The sequence below is a fragment of the Myiozetetes cayanensis genome, unplaced genomic scaffold (assembly GCF_022539395.1).
Source record: "Myiozetetes cayanensis isolate MyiCay16 unplaced genomic scaffold, myiCay2020 scf1, whole genome shotgun sequence".
NCBI lineage: Eukaryota > Metazoa > Chordata > Aves > Passeriformes > Tyrannidae > Myiozetetes > Myiozetetes cayanensis.
Genome location: NW_026086604.1, coordinates 80,780,582 through 80,806,992, shown reverse-complemented (window position 1 = coordinate 80,806,992; position 26,411 = coordinate 80,780,582). Strand labels below are relative to the sequence as shown.

At 38.2% G+C, this 26,411-nt stretch overlaps 1 protein-coding gene across 1 annotated transcript in view; it reads right to left on the bottom strand.

Annotated features, from left to right (window-relative positions):
* Window positions 1-2,087: 2,087 nt before the first annotated feature.
* MC4R (melanocortin 4 receptor) overlaps window positions 2,088-26,411 on the bottom strand; it is a 40,393-nt gene continuing 16,069 nt past the window's right edge. The window contains exon 2 of the mRNA XM_050312578.1: window positions 2,088-2,155. Coding sequence (XP_050168535.1) covers window positions 2,113-2,155 — 43 coding nt within the window. The 3' untranslated portion in view covers window positions 2,088-2,112. The remainder of the gene's footprint in view (window positions 2,156-26,411) is intronic.

The window sequence follows — 26,411 nt, the reverse complement described above, 5'->3', positions numbered from 1 at the left end:
AAAAGAAGAGTAACAGGCTCCTGGTAGTGAACTCATGCTCCTATTTACTTTTGTCTCTATGACTTTAATTACTCTTATGTTTATAATTTGGTTTTAATGTTTGAGAGCCATTGAGGTCAGGGTAAAAGGCCAGAAAGTGTTAATAATATTGTCTCCTGACATAGTACACCTTGGAGCAAGAAATGCAATTAGACGCACTTAAAGTTATCAGACATAGAGGGTGCTGTTGCACTAAGCATCTAACGGTGGTCTTCATACAGCTCTGAAATCTGGCATTGTCTTTTTACTGTGTCTTATAGCTAAAATTCACGTTATTTACCGTTACTTGGGGGGGGGGAAGAAAGAAAGAAATGCTATTAAAAATAATAACTCACTTTCATTCTTTTGAAAGTGAAGATGAGCCGATGGCAGCTTCATGGCCTTAATAGTAATACAATTTTTAGTTCATAAGCCCACAAGTAAAACATTTATTTCAGTGCCTGGTACCAGCTGTAAGTTTTAAGCACAATAGGAATTATAGGATCAACTGGTGTTGTAACAGTCTAACATGGAGACTTTTTGTTGGTCTCTTTTTAACCATGAAACATATGGTTGGACTTGATGATCTTGGAGTTCTTTTCCAACCTGGTTGATTCTATGATTCTATGATAAAGAATAAAGTGTATAATTCTCCATTTCTCTTGCAGGAGTCAGTACTATTAATATCACCCTCAAAGCAGGAAAAGGTTTCAGGGAAAGTGGACAGGTTAATAGACAGGTGACTGAAAGGAAAGAAACACTTCAAAAATATTAGTCAATTTAAATTTTATATATTTTTTTATGTAGAGAGTTCAATTTCAACTTGAGCCTTTCAATAAGCAAGTTATTACTTTTGGGCTGTCTTGCTCAGGTTTCTGATATATTCTTTCTAGATAAATATGCCAGTGAAGAGGTAAAAAGGGAGCTAATCAGCTTCTGCTAGCAAAAGACCTTGCTCTCTTTCTATGTGCTATGAATTGAAGATAGCTTAAAAAGTAAGTCCAAGTACCTGAGTAATTTTTAGAAGTCCCAGATCCTGGAAACTTTATTCTCAAGGGGGAAGAGAAGAGGGAATAATAAGTTCCTCTTGCTTCTCTACCTCCTGCCTTAACAACATGGTTGTGAGGAAGCATTTGAAATATGTAGCTGATATATCTTAAACACTAAAAACTATGTAAGGAGTCAAAAACTTATTCGAAAATATACCCTTAACTCCTTGTACTCTTAATTTTTTTTTTGCACTGGCTTTATGACAGTCAGGTAGGAGTAGATGCTCTGTGAATACTAGACTGGCAAGACTGAAAATGCAACCCTTATGTTATTAATGGATTTATTTTTTGTTTGTTTAAGAACAAAAGATTCTGTCTCACAAATAAACATTTTTTTTTTCCCCAAAGAAAAATAGATGTTCACATCCCCTGAGTAATGGAAGGTTATGCTGTCTTTATGTGACGGTTTAGAAATTTTATCTTATAGTTTGATATTGCAGATTTGCAGTACATATATGAGTTCAAAAGAGAAAGGTAAAGATTTGGTACTATAGTGTTCACAGTTCTTCTCTTAGGAGCCCATAGTGCAGCAATGAGAAATCTGAGAACATTATGCCTGAATAAATTATCACCCAAGTGGGTTATGTTGATTTGCTCCCCTAGTAGACATTTGTCCCAGGAAGATTTGATAACAATTGTGAGTTGTGGGGCTTAATTCTTTGTTTGTGTCTTTCTTTCTTTTTTTGTTGTTTTGGTTTGGTTTTTTGTTTGGTTTTGGTTTTGTTTTGTTTTGTTTTTGTTTTTAAGCAATGTCAAATAAAGGTAATTTGAAAAACTCCCCCCCTCATAATTTTAACTAGCAGTTTCACAATCTTTTCTGTACTGGGGTAGATATAAAAGAACAACAGAGAGCCCTGATTGTGATGGTAAGAAACATGACGTAAGTACATCAGCTAGAGTAGTCCTGGAGGAACTTCAAAACCTATTTTTGGCACAATTCCTTATTCACAATAAGGAAACAGGAAGACAGATTGCCTACCAAAAATTTAGATCACAAGTTCTGTGGGACATGAACTTTACCTGTTTGAATGTCCAGCCCCTTGCATCACACATACCTCAATGATGACAGAAATCCCTTGCAAACCACGCTGTAAAAAAATCAGTTAATACAAGACATTCAGTTTAGTGGATTCAGGACCAGCACAGTCACAACACACATACAGTGTCTAAATTAGCATAAATACAATATCCAAATCTAAAATCAAATTTTGAAAACATTAAAAAACAGTTTGTTTGATTGGATCAGCATGATTAGCTTGGTAAAAGAAAAAGCAAAGGAAATGTATGGCAACTCCAAGTTCATCCCTGGAGTCAGGAAGACAGCAATTTCCGCTATGAGTTCTTGAAGTATACATTTTGATGTCTGGTTGCTGGGAGTAATGGAAGGTGAAAGATGACTCAGCTCCAGACAACTAGTCGATTGTTAGGTTATATGGGGGTCAGCTGAAATAATGAGCTGTAAGATCAGAAAATTGAGGCTTGTCCAACAAGGTAAAGGACCAATTTTCAATATAATGGAAGAATACAAACGTCTGTACAGATGATAACCCTGTAATAGTTTTATAGTGAGGAACAGCAGTTCAACATACTGAAACTAGCATTTACAAGCTTACAGGTACTTTAATTGCAATAAGCTGACTCACTAACATTGATGCATTCCCATCTAAACCAAATCAGAAAAGGTGCTCTAACATAAGGTGCTCTGAAGTTCAGCCAAAGTCATTGAATCATGGCAGAGCTGTTATCCTGACGTTCTTCCTTGGACAGTTCTTCCTGTAGGCTCCAAATAGGTCCCTTTAAAACCACCTCTTTTCACCAATACATCACTTTACTACGGACAATTCTCTGAGAGCAAGTCAATTCAAGTAGAACACTCTCTTGGAGCCCATCCTCACCTGTGCTGGAGAGCCGGTAAGCAGAACCAGGTCAGCAGCTTATCTCTTTCTCTATGGTGAGATAGGTCTGCTTTTTCCACTTGAGCTTTGACAGGAGCCAGCCTTGCTTGATATTCTCTTCCCTTTCCAATATGCTCTCCCAAACAGTCAGCCTTTCCCTAACCTTTTATATGATCATTGTCTTTTGATCCTGGCTTTGGTGAATAACCAGGCATGATGCCCTGTTTTATTTGAAATGATGGACCTTGCCAGTACTTTAACATTCTATTGAATTTCTTTAGTGCCTTCTGGTTGATCTACCTGCATTTCATATAGTCTACAATCATATCTCAGTTTCTTGTTATTTTGTGTCTGAGATATGAGAAGTTTCTTTCATGGTTTTATCTACTTTATTTCAGTACATTTTTGCATGTTTATGCCAACTATAATTGTAGAATGAAGTCAAAGCATGAATATAGCTATCACCTGTGATAAAATATTTTAAACTAGTAACAGAAATCTACAAAGAAGAAACACCAAAAGATACCACACAAGAGGACTTTTTCTAGTCTCTGACTCCCACACTCTGGGATTTGACAAGGAAAAATATTGTGGGTGGTCTTTCAACATCCATGAGAAACTCCAAATGTAGGATATTTGAAATAATATCTGTAGAGAGTTCTGCTGTGGTATTACATCGCTATGGTAACAAAACTGGTTACAGACCTAATTTGGAGGACATTTCTTTGTTCTGAGAAAGCTTTCACTTCTTCTACTTGTCTTCCCAGCTCTTTGAAATACGTTATATAGCGCTTCTAATGAAAGACAATTCCAGTAAGTCAAAGAAACCTTTCAGTAGTAGTTTATGAAATTGAAATGGGAGGTCATATTTAGCCATTAGACGCAAAGAATAAGGTAAAAAATTAATTAATGACTTAAACACAGAAGGAGTCACTCTGCACTTCAGGGGGCACTTATATTGCACATGAAACAATTGCCACAATGCTGAAACTAGAACAACTGCAACTGTAAAAGACAAGTATTTCAAAATTTAGCCTGGATAAGCATAAGAACAGGTTATGGCATGAACTTTACCATTACTTGAAATCTTTTTATTCAAACAGAATGGCTTTGTAAGACATAGGCTTTATATAGCACAGCGACAAGCTCATCACCCCAAAACTGAGTGAAATTTTATACTGGCTCTATGAAGATGGAAGATTTTTAAGGTTTATTATTACTGTCCAATCTTCTGAAATATTTTATAATTTACCAACTATAATAGGAAAGAACTCACTGTGCCTGCTTAGAAATAGTTGACTGTTTCCTCAGCCTTTACCTACTGCAGCAATAAAAGGAAGAGTTTGAGATCAGTGTCCTATGAAAACAGAAGAGAACATATATTATTCTTAAAAAAAAATCAAAAAAAACCAACAAACCAAACAGAGAAAAAAAAAAAAAAAAAGAAAAAAAGAGAAATAATCTTTAATTAATTAATTAATTAATTAAAACCTCTCTCCTTGCTTGCAGAAGGAAAAAAACACAGAGAGGGGCTATTTTTCTCTGAGATAACATCACCATGAAACTTGTACTGAGGGAACACATCAGACCCCACCTGAACAAATTGCTTCCCAACACAAACTGCTAATTCTGCTACTGCTTCTCCTAACAACTGCAATTCACTTGTTGGAGGATACACACTTTATACACTAGTACTCCCAGAAGTGTTCCTAGACTAAGGGTAGCATTTGAATTTTTACAGCTGTAAAATGAGATGCTTATGTTTCCCCTTACTTGAGGCAGCTCAGCAAAGACACCTGGAAATAATCTCCTGTGTTAAATACCTTCCAGCAGATATAAGTATTTTTTAACTCCATATGCCTTATCTGAACAGGCAAGCAAAGTAAATATAATTCTGCAGATTAAACCCTCCAGTGATTTTTATTCTGGATGCAGAAGCTGGTTTGGATAAAAGAAAGAGAGGAGAAATATCAAAGGGGAAAAACAGAACAGGAAGGTAAGGATAAGAGGAGAGGAGAGCTGGCAACCCATGCATAGAAAAAAACCTCACAGTCCAGACTTCAAAACTGATACAAACAGTTTGATATCACCAGCAACAGACACCAGTTTATGCGAGGATGGCTCTGTCACTCAAAACTCCTCATCTTTTTTTGCTAGAATTCTGTGAGGGGAGAGGAGGTTTGCTAGGGAGAGGGGATGGGGAGGGCTAGTGTGCTAGTAGTGTCCTAATACAACCTTATTGAACAGTATGCTCCTTATAAGCCTGGGTTACCATACAACTGTATGGCAGTAACCCAAGCAAGTCCCTGCTTGGGGCAAGAAGCAAGTTGGTGGGAGTTTCTGCAGTCATGATCACCATGTCACCCTGGGACTACCCTACTTGTTTCAGCCCAGGCTCCTCTGGCAACAGAAACAGCAGGATCCCTGACTTGCTACCACCCTCTCCCTGAATGCCTTTCTCCCCATGTTTCTCAGGCTTGTGGTTTACAATCCCACTAGTCAGGATGGCAGCTCAGGGAGAGCCAACTCAAGCAGGAGTAGCGGCAGTGTGATGGGTATAGGAAAAAAGCAGGAAAAGCAGGATAGGCAAAGCAGAGGTCAGCTCCCACTTCAGCACATACTTCTCTACCTACTTTATACAAGATTTTTTGCTGCTGAGAGCAACCACCACAACCTTCACATCTTTTCAGCAACAACAGCAACTAGCTGTGAAGATCTGGAGAAAGGTTCCATTTTACATACGGAGTCCATCAAGACAACCAGAAAACAGCTTTCTTAGAAAAATCAGAGGTTTCTCATATTTTCTAAAACCACATACTGGCTTTCTTACCTGCTGCTGATTCTCCTCAAAGTTGTGGGACATCATGTCCTTCTTTGTGCTATAGAAAATCAAAGCTTCATTGACACTGACATTGTCTCTTAGTAACACAGTCAACCAGTCTTAGCAGCACAAGATCACCCTTTTCTTATGGCCCATCTGATGCTACCTTCCTCAGTTTGCAAGACAAGATCTACTGAGAAGGAAGAGAAAGGCCCTAGAAGTGTATCAAGACTCATGGTGCCTTCAACCGGTCTTTGTCCCCGCATTTGTATCAGGGCAGCATTTACTACTGTTTTTCCATCTAGAACTGAAACAGGGGTGCATAGAGTTGTCTCAGCTACCAACCAGCACTACATACTGTTCTTGCCATTGCCTGCTAATTTATAAATAGGCTAAATCTGTTAAATGTATAAATAGGCTGTCATTGCCATACATTTGTGTAGTGAGCTTTAACCACTTGAGCTTTTGGTAGTGCTGCCTGCCTGCCTCCTTGCCTCCCTACACCCCATTCTCCGGTTGCACTTCCTTCTCCAAGAAAGAAAGCAAACAAACAGCTAAACCCCACAACTATTGTTAATGAGAGAATAGACACCATTTAATAAATCTCACAGTCTTTGGAGTTATCTGGCTTTTTATTGCAATCAGCTTGTTTTGAGAAAATTCAGTACCCTGCCCATCTTGTTGTTGTTTCCCCCTGCCTCCCAGGTACTGCCTAAGGAAACCAGAGATATCACATGGCAGCCTGCAGTTTTTCTGCTGTAAAAAGTTCACTTTCCCATTTACACTACTGTCATGTATGCTAGAATGAGTGGCTAGAAATCTCAGAGAAGTACCCTTCTCATCATCCTGTCTGTAGGTCTGGCCCTTTCTCTGTAAATAATGTTGAGAAATCCCATCCAATTCAATCCAGTTACATTTTTAAGTAGGTCTCTGGAACCCAAAGAACTTTATGGTTTGTTTTTTTTTTATCCCTGCTCTATCCGCTGTTACACTAGAGAAATTATCTTCTTGTCCTACAAATTTTATTTCCTAGCTGCTAGAAAACCCCTACTATGCTTATATGCACAAACAAGCAGAAAGTGAACTTGCCATATATGAGGCTGATTGGTTCATTAGCAGTGATCACAGAAGGCAGTGAAGGCACCTTGGCTGGCCACTCTCATTACAGTCATCAGACAAGCAGGTACTGTGCGGGCTCACGGTGCACAGATAGTTACAGAAATGAAACACTCTGCCAAAGGCTTCAACCTGCTGTCAGCTCTGGCAAGATAAAGCATAATTAGATTTTCAGTGGCACTGTCTAATTAACTCTCAAACTACCATACTTCTCAAGCAGAAAGGGCATCTGATTTTAACAATGTCAGCACGCAGAAGGGTGTGGAATTCAACACTGTGTTTTAAGGATCAAGTAGGAGATGGATATGCCTTTCATGTATATTATCAAATGCTCATGACAGCTTTTCAATGTGATAGAGAAATATTTACAGGAGAATTAACTCACACGGTTTATGAAGTAAAATCTGCCACTAAGTATTGGCAAGTATTCTCTGCAACTTCAAAGGATCTAGTAAGGTCAGAGAGACAGGGGGAATTGGTTTTCCTTAGTCACAGATCATCAGGATTGTATCATTCCTCCTTGCAGACCTGATTTCACCATGACGCTGCCTCTCCAGGCCGCTGCTAGGGTGTAGGATGCTTTCTTTAGGTGCACTGTAACTGAGGGTGTGGCTTGCGAATTTTCAGTTTGTCACAGGAGATGCAGACCAGTGGGAAACCAGCTGTTCTGACAGCTTCTGTCTGCAAGTGTGTTTGTTCCTCAGCAGAAGGACCCACAACCCAGCTCCCCCTTCTTACAAGTCTGGCTTCTTTCAACCTGAACCAAGTGGAGAAAGAGAGTGTAGGGTGCTGTCAACCTATCCTTCTGGCTATTTGTCTCCAAGTCTGTAAAGATGTTCTATCCAGTATATATTAGAGCATTCATGTGACAGATAATTTTTTTTGTTGTTGTCTGACCTGAAGCAGACACTACAGCCTTCATATGAATAGAAAAGAATGACAATTTCTTTTCTTTAGAAATGTTACTTAAGCCTCTATTACTTTCATGTCATGGATAGATTAGTACAGAATTTTAAACCATTTTCATTGGATTCTACGTTGTTAAAATCAAGGAATTATCACACCATTTTTCCAAACTGTTTGAAGAGACAGTTTTGATTGAGATGAGGGAATGGGACACAATAGTGCATTCTTGCCATTTACGTCAGAGAACACATAATAAGACGTAAGACTATATTCTACGTAAAAATGCAGAAACATTTTTCAATAGAAAAACTTTAGGAAGTCTGAGATTTAACTACCTTGTACTAGACCATTCACATCACCACAAACTGTAAAACAAGCATGCTGTTAGTGTTTTAACTCTATTTCTTTTCAGAAGCCTTTTAAAGTTTGGTGGAAATGCAATTTCCCTATTAAGTGTCTTTTACTGTTGTTTTTACTTGGCAACGGAAAAAGGTGTAGAAATTATGAAAGTGATCTGACTAGTGGCAAAGAGTTCTTATGGAAAAATCTTAGTACATTGTTCTCCTAATGTTTATCAAAGAGAAATCAAAGAGTAATTTTAAGTATTCAATATATCATTCACCAGTAAGTAAATGCAAAAGAATTTAGAATACTAGAAGTTTTAAAGAGTTCTTCAGTCTAGTGAAGAAGAAATACAAGGAATAAATTAATTTCAATAGCAATTATTAAAGTGAATTTTCAGTGAAGCTGATGAGTAATTTACTTGAATGACTAATCAAACAGTGTAATAAGGAGAGCAGCAGATCTGGCATCTCTTAGTATTTTTACATCAAATGATATGCCCTTCTTGGAAGCCTGTTGGCTAAACAAGTTGTTTTGCTGAGCTCAAGAGCTCAAGTTTAGAACACAAAATGCTCAGGAGCGCAGAACCAATTTTTATTTTTGTGGGAAAAAAACCTACAAACCAGACAGCTCAGACTTCATTAATTTTATTTCTGCTTGTATGGCCCACTTATGGGTCATACAAGTACATACTGAACTAAGAGCAGGTTCCTGTGTCCTTGTTCTTAACAATCAGCTCAGAGGAAATAAAACTTTCTCTCTTCTACAAGGCAGCATTTGCATCTGTTAGAGATATGCTGAGATTTTTGAAACTACAGCTATCTCCAGCCTGTTGTTTGATGGTAATTATCTGTAGAATCAGAAGGACAGATCAGGTAATCAAGTAAGTGTTTAGATACAAACATGCCATCCATTCATGCAAAACAAAGGAGTCAGATGGCAATTAGTCTTCCCAGACTTCAGACTCCTGGGTTCCACACTCAGGTTAATTTTGAGCTAGTTAGCGTTTGCAAGTTTAAACAAATACTCAGAGTAATATAGACCTAGTAACAGTACCTATCTTATTTAGAAGAAACCAAATATGCTTTCCAACTGGTGGCAAAAAAGAAGGAAGGTTTATTGCTTGTCTTACTCTGAACTTTTACCACCGGTGTTGTAACAAAGGTTAGGTGAGGACAGAAGTAACCTTTTAAATTCATCATAAAATTACTGTAGACTAAAAACTCATATGACACACTATTAGGAGGTTTCTTTCTCTGTGAAGAAAACCAAAATAAAAATGTTTTCAAATAAATTGCCATAAAATTCAATCAAGGTCTCCATCAGCTCAGGCTGTTTGAAACTATATGTTCATCTGTAGCTACGGTTCATGTGATAATATCTGTACTTTTTTGCATTCATAGTTATATTGATTTCAACAAGATGATGAAAACTCAAGAAACAAATTGTCTTCATAGTTTTATAAAACAAATTATTTAGATAGCTTTTTTACTTTTTATAACCACTAATTCCTTACAACCTGAATCCTTACGAATGATGAAAATAAGGACATCCTAGATGCCAGAAACTACCTTCTTTAGGCAGGTATCTGAGCTTTTCTCCTCAATAAATTGAATGTATCACACAAAGAGTTTACAGTTGTTCAGTTACATTTTCTAATGATAAGAAGAAAGCAGTGAGGAGACTACTTGGGGGACCCTGCCCCCCATCACCCTATTCCAGTTTCAGGCTGGTTTCCCCCCCCAGATCTGCTGTGTGAATCAGTTTCCTTAATGATGTGGGTCAGCTATATGCATTTGTTATTTTCAGAGTCAGGAAGCTGACAGAGCAAGGTTCAACTCCCAGCAGGACCTGTTTGTTATTACTGGTCCTGACTGTGGTGAAGCGAAGGCAGAGCTATTTATGGCTTGATATTCTTTTCCAGCAATATCTGTGTCTTTTCAACATTATTGTGTTATTAAAGCTCACCAAGAGTTTTTAGCCAGTGCAAGTGATGTAGTGTGGCTGGTTAAAATAGGAAATTGGCCTAAAATAACTGAATTACTGCTTTTATTAATGTGGGCATGTGGAACCGGTTTTGGATCATTAGGGTTCATTCTGTCAAACCCAGGTGCAAAGGATAGTCTCCTTTTAACTCATTAAATCCAGATCAGACATTTCAGAATCAGCTTTTCACACGCTGAATCATACGTTTTCCAGAAGTTTCCTTTCCACCTGTACATTCAGTATTTTAATTTCTTCCTTCTCACTTTGGGGGAAAATATGAGTCTTTAAAGACTCTGCAAATACCTTTGGGGTGGAAATTCTAGATATTTAAATAGCTCTTACAACTGAAATTATTTTACCATGTACTCCATTGTCCAGCTTCATGTTTGAAATGGTACTTATTCTGAGTGCCATTTTTTGCATCTAAATAAAAGAGAAGGTAGAAAATTGAATCAAATATAATCAAAGGCTGATAAAACTAGGACCATCTATTGTACAGAAAAGACAGACATGATATGAGTTCAGAAGTATATAAAAGAGGAGGTTAGTTACAGATTATGACCACTGCAATTAGTCATTGTAGGCAGAACAAAGCCGTGAAGTGAAGTTCCTGGCTGGAGTGCTGAAGTTAAACATTACGAAGGAAACTCTACCTACTGTAAAGCAATGGAGCTGTCAAGTCTATTGCATACTCATGATTATTGAAGATATTTTAAGCTGGTGCAGACATCCAAAGGTAGATGAAGAATAATTAAATTAATAGACACCCCCCCAACACTGACATACAAAACAGGAGGAAAGAATAAGTCATCCATTTGCAACTTCAGAATGGCAGACACAAGTAGAAACACACAGAAAAAAAATCTTCCCCAAAACAAGAAAAAAAAATCCTAAACAACCAATAAATCCACTCAAATCCACTTATATAAGTAAATTACTTTCCTAAAGCAACAGTGGTGAACAAAGAGGTAGTGGATTCACCATCCCTGGAAGTTTTTAAAAAGACATTGGACATGGCCCTTAGTGCCATGATATAGTAATTAGAGTTGGATCAGGGGTTGGACTTGATGATCTTGGAGGTCTTTTCCAACCCAATCTATTCTACGATTCTATGAAAGAGAAAACAGAAATAGCACATTACTCACATTGTTTACTGAACACAGGTCATGGTTTAAGAATGGTAGTCCCAGTTTAGTGCTCCCACGGAGACTCTCCAAACTATGTGTTTTGAAATTGTAAAAGGGTTAAACTCAGCAGTTTGAAAAAATCCTCAGACAACAAGAAGAAAAAGGATTAAAGAATAAAACGCAACTGTTAGCACTAATGATTGGAGGTGTAAAGTGGGAAGAGGCAGAAAAGAGAGGCTACTCTAATGCAACGTTTGAGACATTGTTTGGAATGAGAGGTTCTAGAGAATAGGAAGTGTGCTTAACTAAAAATACTGCTGTAAGAAGTGACAGCATTCGAGAACTTTACATGTCATCATAAACATGATTTACAGACCCTCATAAAGACAGGAAAGATGCACTAAAGATGGCCTAGACAGGTCTTATCAGTGTTAAAACCTCTAATAGAGGCAAGAGTTAAACAATTGTAAGAGAGAATATGTTAATAAAGCTAAATACATAATTAGCATATAAAGAAAACTCCAGGAAATAAATAATTTGACTACATCACTCTGAATTTTCTTGACTTACTGAGGCTTTCTGGAAATTTATAGTTATAGAGTTCCTCAGTATTCTAGATAGTGGCCCAAAAATGCAGATGGAATTTCTTCCATGGAGATTTCAGCTAGCATAAAGAAAAGTTGAGTTTTTAAAAGTGTTATACGTTGAAATAGAATCCCAGTTAAACAAAAAAACCCAAACCAAACACAGTTGATGTGACCAATGGGTAGTTTCATGTACATTTGCACTGCTTTATAATCTATTCTATTAATCTATTATTCATATTGCTTTAGCAGTGGGATTGAACTAGATAATCTGCAAAGGTCCCTTCCAACGCAAACCATTCTGTGATTCTGTGATCTGTAGCAATGACAGACAACATCTGGAACTTAAGAAACAATAGCTAACTGACAGAAGAATAAACAATTAAAAGTGTCAGACATCACATTATGCTTACGAGTCCCCTGTTTGATGACACAGCTAGAAGACGGGAGAATCCTGGGAGTGCCAAGTGCTGGCTGAAGAGTACCACGTGGCACAGCTTTCCTACATGGGCAAGGTGGCTGGAGGAGAGCAGGTCAGGAGGTGAGAATAAAGGGCTGCACACAGGTCTGAGAACACAGGAACATGCGGTGCAGACTTGAGGCTCTACCTCAGTCTCTGAATATGTGGCAGGCTCCCATCTGTTAATTGTTGCTACAGTTGCAGAGATCCCATCAGCTCTAAGAGCTTCCCAGAACTGCAGTGTAAGTAATGACCTGGATGTTAGTTAGCTTTTAGCTGTATATGTTTTGCTCAGGTTGCTGGGAGCAGCATCTCATATCCTCATAATCTGATAGCTGTCAGGAATATGAGATTGGTCTAGTGTTCATTATCAGCAGGTAAAAATGTCTTCTGTTATGTTTAGGAGCAGAGGAACTGAAGGAGTCCTGAGTTACTGAATGATATCCTGTGACATCTTTGCACTGCTTTATAGACACCTTTTCATCAGTTAAGCAAGTTACATTTTGAATTTAACTGTGGGGTTTTGTGAGTTTATTGGGGTTTTTTCCTGCTTCAAACAGGTTTTTCCTGCTTTAAACCATGATGCTTTGTTTTCAATCTTAATCTATCAATGGTCTTTTTATAGCCATTTGTTCCTGTAGTGACATTGTCCTTCAGTTTAGTTAAAACTTGATGTTTAATCTCATTTATGAACCCTCTCAGTCCTCATTATATTAGCTAAGCCAAAGCATCCTAGCTTCCCCTAAAAAAAGGGGGCTCATCAACTCCCGTGACACGTCTAAAAGCCCTTCTCTTAGTTGAGCAAAAGTGTTATATATCAATGAGCAACAGCAGAGCTGTTTATGATGATTTCAGCAACCCCTCTTCTGTTAGAAATACTTACCTTCATGTGTTTTAAGACTATAATGTCATTTTTCATATCTCTGCTAGTTGGCCAATTTGTCATGAAGGCCATACAACCCAGTATTTTCCAATCAGGTGCTTCTAGCTGAGCTCTTTACAGCTTATAAAGAGGGTTAGTTCACAAACATCCAACCTTCTGTTTGTGTACTGATGATCTGCACCTATTTTCAGCCCAGTCTACTCCTTCCAAATCAGTACCTTATTACTTTCACATATTGACCATATTTCGTTGGCATCAGTATATGCCTTGTTCACCACTCCTGACCTGAAAAATATGTACCCTTTATGTCATGTCCTTAAAAGACAACTAATTCATATTATCACTATAAAACAGGAATGAGAACTTCATTCATTAGTCCAGATTCTTCCATTTTTTGTCTATTCCCTTGGTTTCCATTAAAAAAATGATTTAGAGTTCATTTTCCCTGATCATATCTATATTCTAACTAGATGAATGACTACCACTAGTACTATGAGTTCTAAAAAAAAAAAGTCTGACAAAACTATGCTCATTTGAATAATTTTAAACCTTCTGCGTACTAACACCAAACAGAAGTTGTGTTGCTCTGTTATAGTTCTCTTCTACTCTACTGTAGCCCCCTCCTACTTTAAAATGGACCTCTGGGCCTCTCATGGTCTACCTGTGAAAATAAATTCAAAGTGATTAGACCAGGTTTCTATTCACCTACTGAAAGCTGAATGATCATTTACCCTTAACAATAAGGGGCAGATCGAGACATGCAGACACCTTCAACAGAGTTTCGGGTTGATCAGTCCTTGATAGAACAACTCCACTGAGAGGAACTTTGCCAGAGATAGTTAGAAAATTTATGAGAAGGGGTCTAGCAAGGACAGGGAAGTCATGTCTGCAGAGAGAGTGAAGTGGGGGAAATACACCAGCAACCCCAGTGGCTGGAGGGGAGACAAGAACTTCAGGACATACAAAGCAGAGATGCCAAGAACACATGATCTCTGTGGTCTTCAAATGTCAGTGCATGCTCAGCAATGTATTTGATTTTTGTTTGAGTCACTGATCAGAAATATCAGCAATTTTTCTTTACTTAAGAAAAGCCCAATATGCATGACTGTACTTAAGGGTTGTAGCTTCAGAAACTGAGCCAATCAGAGGCAGTTACCACATAGTGGCATTCTTTGCAGAATGACTGAGACTAGGAAGCAACCCTCTGAAAGCATACTTGGAAGGAAGAGGAACTACCAAAAATGAATGAAAAAAACCCAGAGTAAATCCCCAAAATGGAAAATTTTGGAAAAGGCATCTAATAGACAGGGACATTCTCATCAGATTTGGAAAAGAGTTGAAGGACTCCTCCTAAATCCATGCTAAAGATGACTAACTTATTTTTAAGGCAAAACCTACACAAAGAAGTAGGTCGGTGTACTTATTTCTCAGAGCTCATATCAATAGCAGGGAAGTGAACAGATGGTAACATCCCTGTAATATATTTTTTTCACAATTTCTGCTAATTTGGAAACCATCCATATCAACTGCCTTCTAAATGTGTAAAACAGACCCAGCACAGCAACACGCACCCAACAGCCATAGTTTTGTGGGCATGAGTCGTAGATACATCATCTCTGATAAAAAATGTCAAAGTCCAGACTGTATTAAATCCTCCTGTGTGACCATACACACAAGAAAACCAAACCCTGTGGTTAATAGCACTTAGCTGCAAAACAGAACTAATGAAAAATGGTTGTAATTTTTTGGCATTTATTCAACCAACATTCCAAAATTAAATTGTTCTTTGGGCTAATGGATTAAGTGTGAGTCCTGGAAACTGGTGGATCTATTGAAAGACCACACAGTCAAAAAAATAAACACCAAAACAAAATCTGCTTTGGGTTGTAAGGATGCATAAGGAATCTGGCCAATTTTTATATTGTGGGGGAAGGAGAATAAGGGAAGAAAAAGTAGACATTTGAGGCTTGTCACCTTGAAGACAATCAAAAGACAAACCTTGGCAAGGCAAGCCATGTTTCTTTCCCCTCCCCTTCCTGATCCTGAAAATACCTGAAACTTTTTATTCTTATCTGCTTAATCTTAATTGAAACTTATGTAGTTCAAAAAGCAGGTGGGGATTTTTTTTTTAATGTTCTGTGTTTCAAAAACTACCTTACAGGTTGGAAGGAAGTAAGAGAAGGTAAAATAATTTATAAATCACTTCGTAGTTTGCCCATTCCTAGTACAGAAGATATTTGGAGGTAAGACATTTTCTATACTCCTGATCAACGCACATTCAATTCACTTTTTCAGTCACTCTGACACAGGATGTAAATTAAATTCAAATAGGTGGATAGTGTCTCAAGACTACCCTTGCTGAATTTCATCACAGATTTCCAAGTGCCACCTCAATCTAATGTAATCACACTTGATTCAATTCTGAGTATGTTCAATTGCATTGTGCAGTAAGCTTTAGGTTTATTTATAAAATGATATTTCTATTGCAATTTATTACAGTTCTGAGACTGTAATAAACTTTTGGGTACAAAACAATATAAGCTTGTAAAGAAGTTCCTCAAATCTGACAGGGATAAAAACCCTCCTTCTTCTTTTATAGAGATGATTCAGTCAGCCCAGTGTATCATGATGAACAGGCTTTTACTCAGAGATACTTGTTCAGAATGAGCTGAAGTTTTGTACAGAAAGAGTAGTGAAAACAACCTCAGTATTAATCTAAAAATGCTCATAATCTTGGGAACTCTTATCCAAGTAAACTATTGCAAACTGGGTTCCATGAGTACCCTAGCTGTCATACATCACGTGGCAAAGCAATGTTTGTTGTGATAGGATTGGTCATTCTATATTGGGTATAAGGCTCCTACAAAGGTTAAAAATGAAGGAAAATGTTGAAATCTCATGGGAAAGTACTGCTGCATCAACCACTGTTTCATAAAGGGTCCAAATATCAGAGAACAAGGAAGAATAGTTTTGTTGGAAATACATTCTGCAAAAAATATAATATCTGAGATCAGGAAAACAAATTCAGAACAAATGGAAACAAGAACACAGTGTTCGGAGAAGAAACACAGGATGATAGTGGTTTCAAAACCAGAACAATTTCTAGAGTGAATAAGACTGGATTCCTATATCCTCTCACAGGAACTGATGGCAAAGGGAAATGTATTTTATCATCACATGGTATAGATGTCATTTAAAGGCTCTGTCACACGATACCTGAAACTTCAGTGCCTGTGCAAGCTGAGAAGCTAGACATTGTTGGTAGCTGTTGGACTTTATTTTTTAAAAAACATGAAGTTTGACTCTCCTGACAAAATGCCCTTCAGTTTATGACATGCTGTAGCACTTCCCGTAATATCGACACATCTGCTATGATCTTTCTATCTCCCATCAAAACATTATCAGAGTGAACAGAGTGAGGTGCCTCTGACAGGAGATCAATTGTACAGATATTAACTAAACGAAAACAAAGTTTTCCCAATACAAATAGCTGAACATTTATGACTTTTATGACCTTTATGTAGAATATACAGTCCTGTCTTTTGCTTAGTTCTTACCACGATCAGCTAAAAGAAGAGGAAAAAAACCTGCTAGGAAGTGATGTTTGTATAGGCACCTAGGCTGAAGGTGGAAATGCTGTTGGAAGAGTGCAAACTCTGCATGGAGTTTCAATTAACATGAACCCAAATAGAATGGGTTCAGTCAGAAACAAAAACTAATCAATCTACAATGATTGTAAGACATGCACAGTATCACAAGTTCAAAAGGTGAATCACAGATTCTTGAGAGGTGTTAAGTCTGTAGAGGAAGATATGTGCCTGGCTGAGGGAAATGAGGGGGCTGAAAGTGATCGAACCACTCTTGATTTTACATGAACCTCATTTCTGAAAGAAACATGCATTGAAGTACTGAGAGTGACATGAAATCATTATTCTGAACTTTATCAAGTGACAGAAACTCTCCTGGTAGTTCCAGCAACACAGATGAGGGCTGAAAGAATATCAAAGCTATGATTTGCTGCTTCATTGCAGAGCTCCAGCATGACAAAAAGTGTTAGGAATTGTGACTTAGTTCAGTCAAATAATTTGCCTGACATAAAATTGTGCATAGCAACAGAAACATTTTGGAAACATTCAAATAAAGTAAGAAATGTAAAATTTAAAGAGCTGAAACCTGAAAACCAGAAACGATCAATAAAGAATGTGATTTGAGTATTTTTTAAGCAGTAATGATGTCATGTCTGTGTGGGTGGAAAGTCAGGGAGGAGATCCTGAACTGAGCAATTTGAGTAAATAAATAATGAAAAAAAAAACCAAACTCAAATGGTCCAAAATAAATATAAAATCAATTTGTTGTGTACCACAGGAAGTATTTTTAAGCCAAGCAGATATATGTTACAGAAGAATAAGACATCAACTTTTCAAAGTTCAAGAGTTGAAGGAAATAAAAACTTATGTTAAATACAAATTTAGGTAGAAAACAGCAAACTTCTTAAATTATTCTTTTTTTCCTTCAATTTCATAATCCCACAATTGCCACTCTCACTGAAGTCAATGACAGCTTGACTTTGTAATGATAAATTTCTTAAAAAAACTTCCAAAGCTTCCTCAAGCTTGTCTGACGTACAAATTAATTCCTTCTTTCTTGTCTCCAAATTAAATAGGTCACAGTGACCTATTTAAAGGAAAATATTTTCTACCATTTTGTTCTGTTTGTCACATATGTCCCTCCCAACAGCACCTCTCCCTGGTCTCAGTAAGATGAACAAATGGCCTTAGGGTCACTGGAGCAACAAAATGATTAGGAGGTCTGCATTGCAACAAGCTGAATAGACATCTTACTATCTAGGTCCTGCCCTGGTTTCTTCTCCTTTTATCCATCTCTGAAATTTCATTTCACAAATTCCCCTCAGAGGAAATTTAAAAAACCTCTATCACACAATAGAAAACATATGTTTGCCTTTTGTGGGGGCTGCATGGGAGGAAGAACTGTTCCATTACTTTGTATATTAAGTAGCTGGGTTCATCCTACTTACTGATGATTGAATGAGATATCATAAGTCTATAAAAGGGGAAAGTTGGAGAATAAAGGGTGCTGTTAAAAAGTCTTTGTATGTATTTAATTTCTATGTCTTGCTAATGCAGACATAGAAAACAACTTTTTAACTGTTTATTTCAAAGAAAATTATAGGAAACTATTATGAAATATCAACAAAGACACACTGCTGAGTAATTTTTCCTCTACATCAAACCCATTAAATAAGAAATTGGGTTTGTGCTGTGGGAAATAAAAGCCTATGAAAGCAACATAAATGTAGAAGGACCACAGATGAGATGGCATTAAGTTTTTTCATTGGAATAAACCGAGGGAAACACAAACAGTGCTCTTAGAGTCATGGATAAAAGCATTTCCCAGAAATCACTATTAAATCCTGACCTTCCACTAGGACATGACAGCACGTGATTCTGTGCTGAAGAGACAACATAATGATCAGATGAAGCAAAACAGAAAGTTCAGGCTTTTCAAAAAAAGAGATGCAAGTACCCAGGATTCATAGAATCATGAAATGGCCTAGGTTGGAAGGAACCCTAAAGATCATTTAGTTTCCAATCCCCCTACCAAAGTCAGGGACACCTTCCACTAGAACACATTGCTTAGGGCCCCATCCAACCTGGTCTTGAACGCTTCCAGGGATGGTGCATTCACAACTTCTCTGGGCATCATGTTCCAGTGCCTCATCACCCTCACAGTAAAGAATTTCTTTCTAATACCTAATCTTAACCTACTCACTTTGAAACCATTCCACTCTGTACTGCCATTACATGCACTTGTAAATAGTCTCTCTCCATCTTTCTTGTAGGCTCCCTTCAGGTACGGGAAGACTGCAATTAGGTAATCCTGAAGCCTTCTCTTTTCCAGCCTGAGCAAACTCAAGTTCTCTCAGCCTTTCCTCGTTGTCCACCCACATTCAAAAGCCCTTCTAGGCTGCATGCAGAAAGTACCTGGTGGTACATGTGGACAGCCAGTCTGACCTGCTGGCTCTTGCAAGGCTGCAAGCAGCACGTTGCTCAAGAGGAAACTCAAAACCTTAGTTACTTGCCTGCACTGGTCTGCAAGAAGCAGGTGATTTTGGCAATTATATTGATTTCTAAGCTGTTTCACAATTTACTTTATTTTCTCTTTAAATTAAAAAAGAAAATCTGTAAAAATAAATGTTTTGCAAATATCCTTTGTTATGAGTTCTGATTGCAATGAAAAAGATAAGTAATTTTCTCTGTAAAACCTAAAGAAAAAGATTTCTGTACTCATTTTTTAGTTTGGTAGGCCAAACTGAGGTTATAAATAAAGGGTTTACTCTGAGAGAATGCAGTAGCAGATTGAAGCAAGTAGAGTAAAGAGACATAAAAGCACTTCAAAGCACTGAAGCCTATATTAAACTGACAGGTAGTCCCATGCTTTTACAAATAATGCATATATAGTTAAGCACATTAATTAAACTGATTAACTTCTCATGAAACACATATATACCATTTTTCCATGATAAGAATTTTTCTTGAAATAAAATATTAAAATTAATGTTACCTTGAATTAATTATTTGTCAAAATCTAGCATTCTTTTACACTAGACTGCTTACAGAATTTATAGTAGATCAGAGTGTTTTGCTAGAGTCCATACATTCTGATCAGCTTCAATTATCCTTCTTATATGCACTTCACAACAATAGACTTCATGAGTCTAAACACAGATTTTTATGGAAAAAACAGTATTTTAATGTGTACGTGACAATTGCTATGATTTTAACCGACAGACAGAAAAAGTGATTCCAGGAAATTTTTAGTTTTAATTCACCTCTCTTTTTCTGCACACAGTCTTGTAAAACCTAATAATATAACAGAATTTGGCCACAATATTTGAAATTATGTTGCAGCAAGATATTAGCATCAAATTTTGCCTGTAGGTTTACAGCAAATGCAGCAAACACAAAAACATGTCTTTTTTTTTCTGATTGATTTTGCAAACTCTCAGATTGCAGGGACTTTCATGAGAAAGAAAGGCTGATTTATATTTCAAGTGTACTTGTATGAAGACACAAGTTTCTTATCTATGTTTAAGAAGCTATGTAATGTCTCTATAGCCATATTTTCACTCTTTCAATATTCTATCATGTTCCTGTCAGGGAGCCTTTCCATCCTTTGTAATAGGATAAATACAACAGATATCTAAAAAGATATTAATAACAGGGCAAGACGTGCCTTCAGATGTCTGCCAAAGTCTGACTGTAGTTTTAGCTACTAGGTAAAGATGAAGACAAAAGGAAGATTGTGGTTTGCCAGTCTGCTGAGGATAAGCCGTGCTTATCAACAAATGTACCTTTTCAAGACTCCTATCACATTAAACTGCTGGAAAGGGAGACAGGCTATATGTGATTAAAAAGCTCAGCCAGCTATAATATATACATAGATCTATGCTATAGAGAGCCAAGAGTCATAAGAAAACAGCACACAACTCACTAGAGTCAATTTAACACATTCAGGGACAGCCAGAGGTCACAGTCACTGGAACATGCTGCTGCTTTGGTTCCCACTTTGTCCTTTATGAGCACCTATAGGAGAAATCACACTTCACACTTCACAGGGTCTGACAAAAGAAAACTTAATGGTACGTCGCGTGCTGAGGAGAGCTCTGCAGGTAGGCAAGGCTGAGACAAACAGGGCCCTCGGATAACAGGCAGAGTCCAGAGCAATGATTTGCAGTCAGCAGGCACACAGCTGCCCTTGGGGTAAGGATGGAGGGTCAGAGTAGCAGTGCCCCAGAACAGCACATAGTGACAAGTGAGAGAAAGATTGGCTAGAAAGGGAGATTTTAAAGCCGTGTATTTGAAGTTTCTTCTACAAGAAAAAATTAACCAAAAGAACACAGGGGAAGTGGAAGCTCTAATAGGAGGAAGGATTTTTATTTTCTTTTTTATTGGATCCAGGAACAACCAAACAACAGGCCTCATTCAGAGAAAGGCAACAAAAACAGCTTAATAATAATCTCTTTTTTCAATACAAACTATCTCAGGGGGTCATTCACTGTGAGATACATCAGCCTCTCATTATATCAAGTAATTCAGACCATTCTGTGTCACATCTACTTTTGCCTAGGACCCATGGTTCAACCACAAGTGGATTGTACCAGCATATTTCTTCAACACACCTTGTATTTTAATAATTCCTGCTATCAACTCAGAAGCATTAGCAGGTTAGGGAGAGACAGTGACAAGAAGTATTAATGCTATAGTAAGTATTGACTCCTACAGGTTTAATCCTTTGTGCATGATTTTCAGTTTTACCTTGGCTGTGCAGTGTCATCACCTCACCTTGGTTATTTCTGGGTTTAGTTTTCATAGTTACCATCCTAGACATGTTTCTATTGCTGGACTGGGCTGAAAAAGAGAGGGACAAAATCAACCATTTTGGCCAAGAGTGCCTGGATAGAAAAGATACATTAGAGATCCAACAGTGAATGCTCCAAGGAAAATGTATGGATCCCTAATACTTTTTTCTAGTTGGCCTTCCTGGTGGCTGTAGTATGCAGAAGCTCTACCTAGCAGTAAATCTCAGTGGACCAAACAAACCTTCAGCATCCTGATCACCTCTCCTCACTGCTCCTGCGCAGTGCTGGTAGGTATGTTGGAAATCTAAAACCCCTTTATCAACCCCTCAAGAACACCACTGTCTTTTGAAAATACTCAAGGAAGTAGTCTGGGTCCATTATTATCCACCTTTTACCAGCAGAAAGGAAAAAGAGCTCAGGACAGAATCACAGCCTTGATCTATTGATAAATTAGAGACAAAATTATCTTCAAACTGATTTCTGAATCTACAGCTACAATACCTTCTACCGTAATGCACAGGCTATTAGCCATTAATCATAAAGGTTGGACTCCATGATCTTTCCTAGTGTGGGAAATAGTTATTTCTCATTAATAGTGCTGTGTTCTCTCTGTCTGTCTGTAGAGAAGTAACTCCCCTGCTTCAAGGAGAGAGAAGATTCTCAGAGACATGCCTAGGGACCCTTGGTGGGCCAGTCAGGCAGGCCATAAGACACAGGGGAGAATACAACCTTGAAAAGTTATGCACATATGAAAGGTGTTATAAAAGCACAAAAAAGGGGTTTCCTGCTTCACTTTTTCTGCCTGCTGCATGAGTGGTCAGTGATCTATTGCAGTATGTTAAGGTCCCTGTTATGAAAATAAACCTTTCCTTTAAACCATAGCCATGACCTGGTGTGTGGAGTTATCTGTGTGCATATCAACTTTCATAAGCAAGCAGATATATGAGTGGAGCTGTTAAAAGTTTTAACACAATAGTCACTTCTCATACAGGTTGAAGAGAGACTTGCACCACGGTGCAAGAAGTACCATAAATGAGCCAAAAATGAAAAGCCGCAGCAGTCCAGAAAAGCAGGAAGCACAAGCACAATAAAGTATCAACATGGAAACTGGAAGCTCCTATTAACATCTTTTCTGTCCCGACTCTCAATGAAATATGCCATTTTGGAAGTCCAGTAACTACATGAATAGTTCAATATAATGATTTTAAGTAAAAGAGAGCTAAAAAACCCACACCAGAAATCCAGACAGAAAGAGATATTTGTGCAGGGTGCTCATGATGCCTATCTGTCTCCATACAGTGAGCTCAGTCTTTGTCTCAAGAGCCTCTCCACAGCCATTTGACCCTGTTCTTGCTTCTCTCTTGTGGTCTGTATTGTTAGCATTCAGACCTACTCACATTCAAAAAAACCCCCCTGTCTTGACATAGCTTCTGGGTGTTTTTCCTGCTATCTAGTGAGTAGGAAATGTAGCTTAACTAATTTATAGATCTCTTTCCGTGAGTTTAGAGGCAAATAGGAAAATTAAATTACCTTAATTTTTTCCATTTAAGTGTGTAAGTACTTCTTTTAAGGATTACTCTTAATCTTCCACTGAAAGATGTTCTAGGGTCTGAAACATCCTCTGAAATTGCTGTCTCCTACATTGAATATATCCTTACTTCATGTTGTTGAAGCAAGACGTACTGTGCCCAAAAGTACTGGTCACAGCTGGAGAACAGACTTCTGAGGAAACTCATACCTGCCACAGGAGGTCTCAGAGCAAATCCCTTTTAATACCACTGTGCCTGTAGAGTTGCCAGGGCAAAACTGTCCCCATTGCATTTGATTATAGCTACCAACCTACTGTATTTTGTGCCAAATGGAGCTTTATTCGCAGAATGCAGAGGTACTCTACTATTTGACTGTCATGCTTTGCTGGTCCCCTTTTTATTATCTTTTCCTCTCTGGTCAAAAGCATGAGTATGAACTGCATAATATCTGTCTGGAAAATAGTATTATTATGTTTCTACCAGTTAACAGCTAATCCCAGCTAATCCTAGCTCCCTCTTTGGTGTTAGGCAAATTCTATACAAAACTAAGTCAGTGGTCAGAAATGATACAAATATTCTAGTTTGCTGTTTTGCACCTGTTTTTCGGGGGCCATTAGCCCATTCAGTGGAACAGCTTTTAGTGACACAGACTTTAGTTTGTCAAGTCACAATGATGTTCAGAAAGACAACATGGAATTATAGAACAGTTTGGGTTGGAAAAGACCCCTATGATCATTCAGTCCAGCTGTTAACCTAACACTGTCAAATCCATGTCTAAACCGTGTCCATGAGGGCCACGTCTGCCCATCTCTGAAATACCTCCAGAGGCGGTGACTCCACCATTTCACTGGGCAGCCTGTTCAAATGCTTGACAACCTTTTTCATGAAGAAATTACTCCTAACAAATAGTCTAAATCTCCCCTGGTGCAACTAGGGGACACTTGCTCTCCTGCTATTGCTTGCTACTTGAGAGAACAAACTAACTCCTGCCTGGTTACAGCATCCTTTCAGGTAGTTGTAGAGAGTGATGAGGTCTCCCCTGAGCCTCCTTGATCTCCAGACTGATCAACCCCAGATCTCTCAACTGCTCATCATCAAGGTTGTGCTCCAGATCCTTCAGCAACTCTGTAGCCTCTCTCTGGACATGCCCTAGCACCTCAACATCCATCTCATAGTGAGGAGCCCAAAACTGAACACAGAATTGGAGGTGCAGCCTTGCCACTGCTGAGCACAGGAGGATGATCGCTGCCCTGGTCCTGCTGGTCACACTATTTCCAATACAATCAGAAGACTTACTTTCTAGTTCAACTGGTCAAAAAAAACTGAAAATGAAGAAACATTTCAATCCCACTCACCACTTCTGGGAAGCTTTGCTGTGTACAGAGTTTGCATTCTGATTCTTCTGCTCCTTCACCCTTTATAGAATAGTCTCAGTTAAAGTCTGCTCATTAGAAAGCTCATGAAGCTCAGGTTGTGCTCAGCAGATATTTAAATTCCTTGACTTTCAGACTTCAGCAGGCCTTAGGGAATCAACATAGTAGAGGACTATATACTACTTTCTTTGAGGTACCTGGCCTCTAACATAAAATCCCAACCCCAAAAGACACATTCTTTAGCTCCATACACAGTTCACTGAGAAACACAGGCCATGTAAAAAACACCCCAAATATCCATATCCCTCAGGTTGAGCAGAGCAGCATGTAGACTTCCATATAGACAAAGCAGTAAGTATGTCTGAATTCTTGTTCCTTCACTAGACCCTCTGACAAATTATATAACTTTTGTTTTATCATACACCCAGAGGCCCCAGCTCTGACTGACTTTTTTCTTTTTTTTTTTTTTTTAGAGTGTAGCTCCATTTCATATGACCGGCTTTGAATTCAGATAAACAGTGGGCATTGTGGTACATGGCTTGTGCCCACTTGCCAGCAACACCTGTGTCTGACTCATGAATTTCTCAGCTTTTGGGCAAATTGACTATAGAGGTAGCCTGAGACTAGGTAATGAAGTCAGACTGGCATTTCTAGATTACATCTGCAGTGATTTATCTGAAAATGGGATCAATTACCCTTCAGAAGCATCTTTATCTCCTCTGTTTAAAGAGGGAATAACAGAGGAGTAATTTAGCCTACAGATCTAACTTTAAGAAGTCTGAAATTAGGACAACTAAATCTCCATTGCTAGTCATTAGCTTTGTAAACTGTGCAACTGTCCTCTGATTTACTTTTTTGTATTAAAAGAATTTTATAAATAGTTGAGTAGACAATGCATTTCTTTTAATGCAAAATATTGTTTGAAACTTTTAAGAGAGATAACTATTAAGATAGTGAAAGTTTATTAAAAGATTTGCCTTGATCTCAGTTCTTTCCCTCGAAATTTGTATTGGGTCTGTCTGAAATGGAGTTAATTTTCCCCACAGCAGCCCTCAAAGTGCTGTGCTTTGCATTGGTAGGTAGAAAGATGTTGATAACACACCAGTGCTGAGCAGCACTGGTACACAGCAGTGCTGGCTCTCCTGTAGGCTGGAGACCAGTAGGCCAGGGGTGGGCAAGATCTCAGGAGAGAACATAGCCAGGACAGTTGACTCAAAATGGGCCAGAGGAATATTTCTTACCATATGATACCTGCTCAGATATAAAATCTAAGGCAAAGGAGGAGGGGAGAGGCACATTCCTTATTATGACATTTGTCTTCTGGAGCAATCACTTAATGTACTGAAACCCACTTCCTGGGATGCGGCTAGATAAATTTTCTGTTTTCCTTCACTTCCACACACAGCCTTTACTTTTGCTTTATCAAACTGATTTCAACTGACCAATGAGCTCTTTTCCATCTTATTTTCTGCCCTCTCTGTCCTGCTGAGGAGGGGAATGTTTGGATTGGCTTGTTGGGCATCTGATGTTGAGCCAGGGTTAACCCACCACAGTCCTTTCTGGTGCCCAAGTGTGGCAAGATAAGGATGGTAACTGGGAGACCTAACAGGCAAATGATTGAGGAGAATTTGTGTTGCTGTAATTATGGTGAAGGACTGAGGGCTAGATTGTGCGTAAACTGTTCACATTTCCTGGGTGTTGTGATGATACTATTTTCATTTTGATATGGGGAATTCTTTTTTTTTTATGTGAATGAAGCTTGTGAAGATTATATGATGAATGTGGATTCTAATGATAATTTTTAAATATGTGATTCACAGAGGGGAAGGGTGGAATTCAGTTTGTGTCTCAAGGTTTTGGTAGCAGGGGTGCTACAGGTGTGGATTTTATGAATACCTGCCAAAAGCTTCCCCATGTCTAATTGAGCCCATGCCAGTTGCCT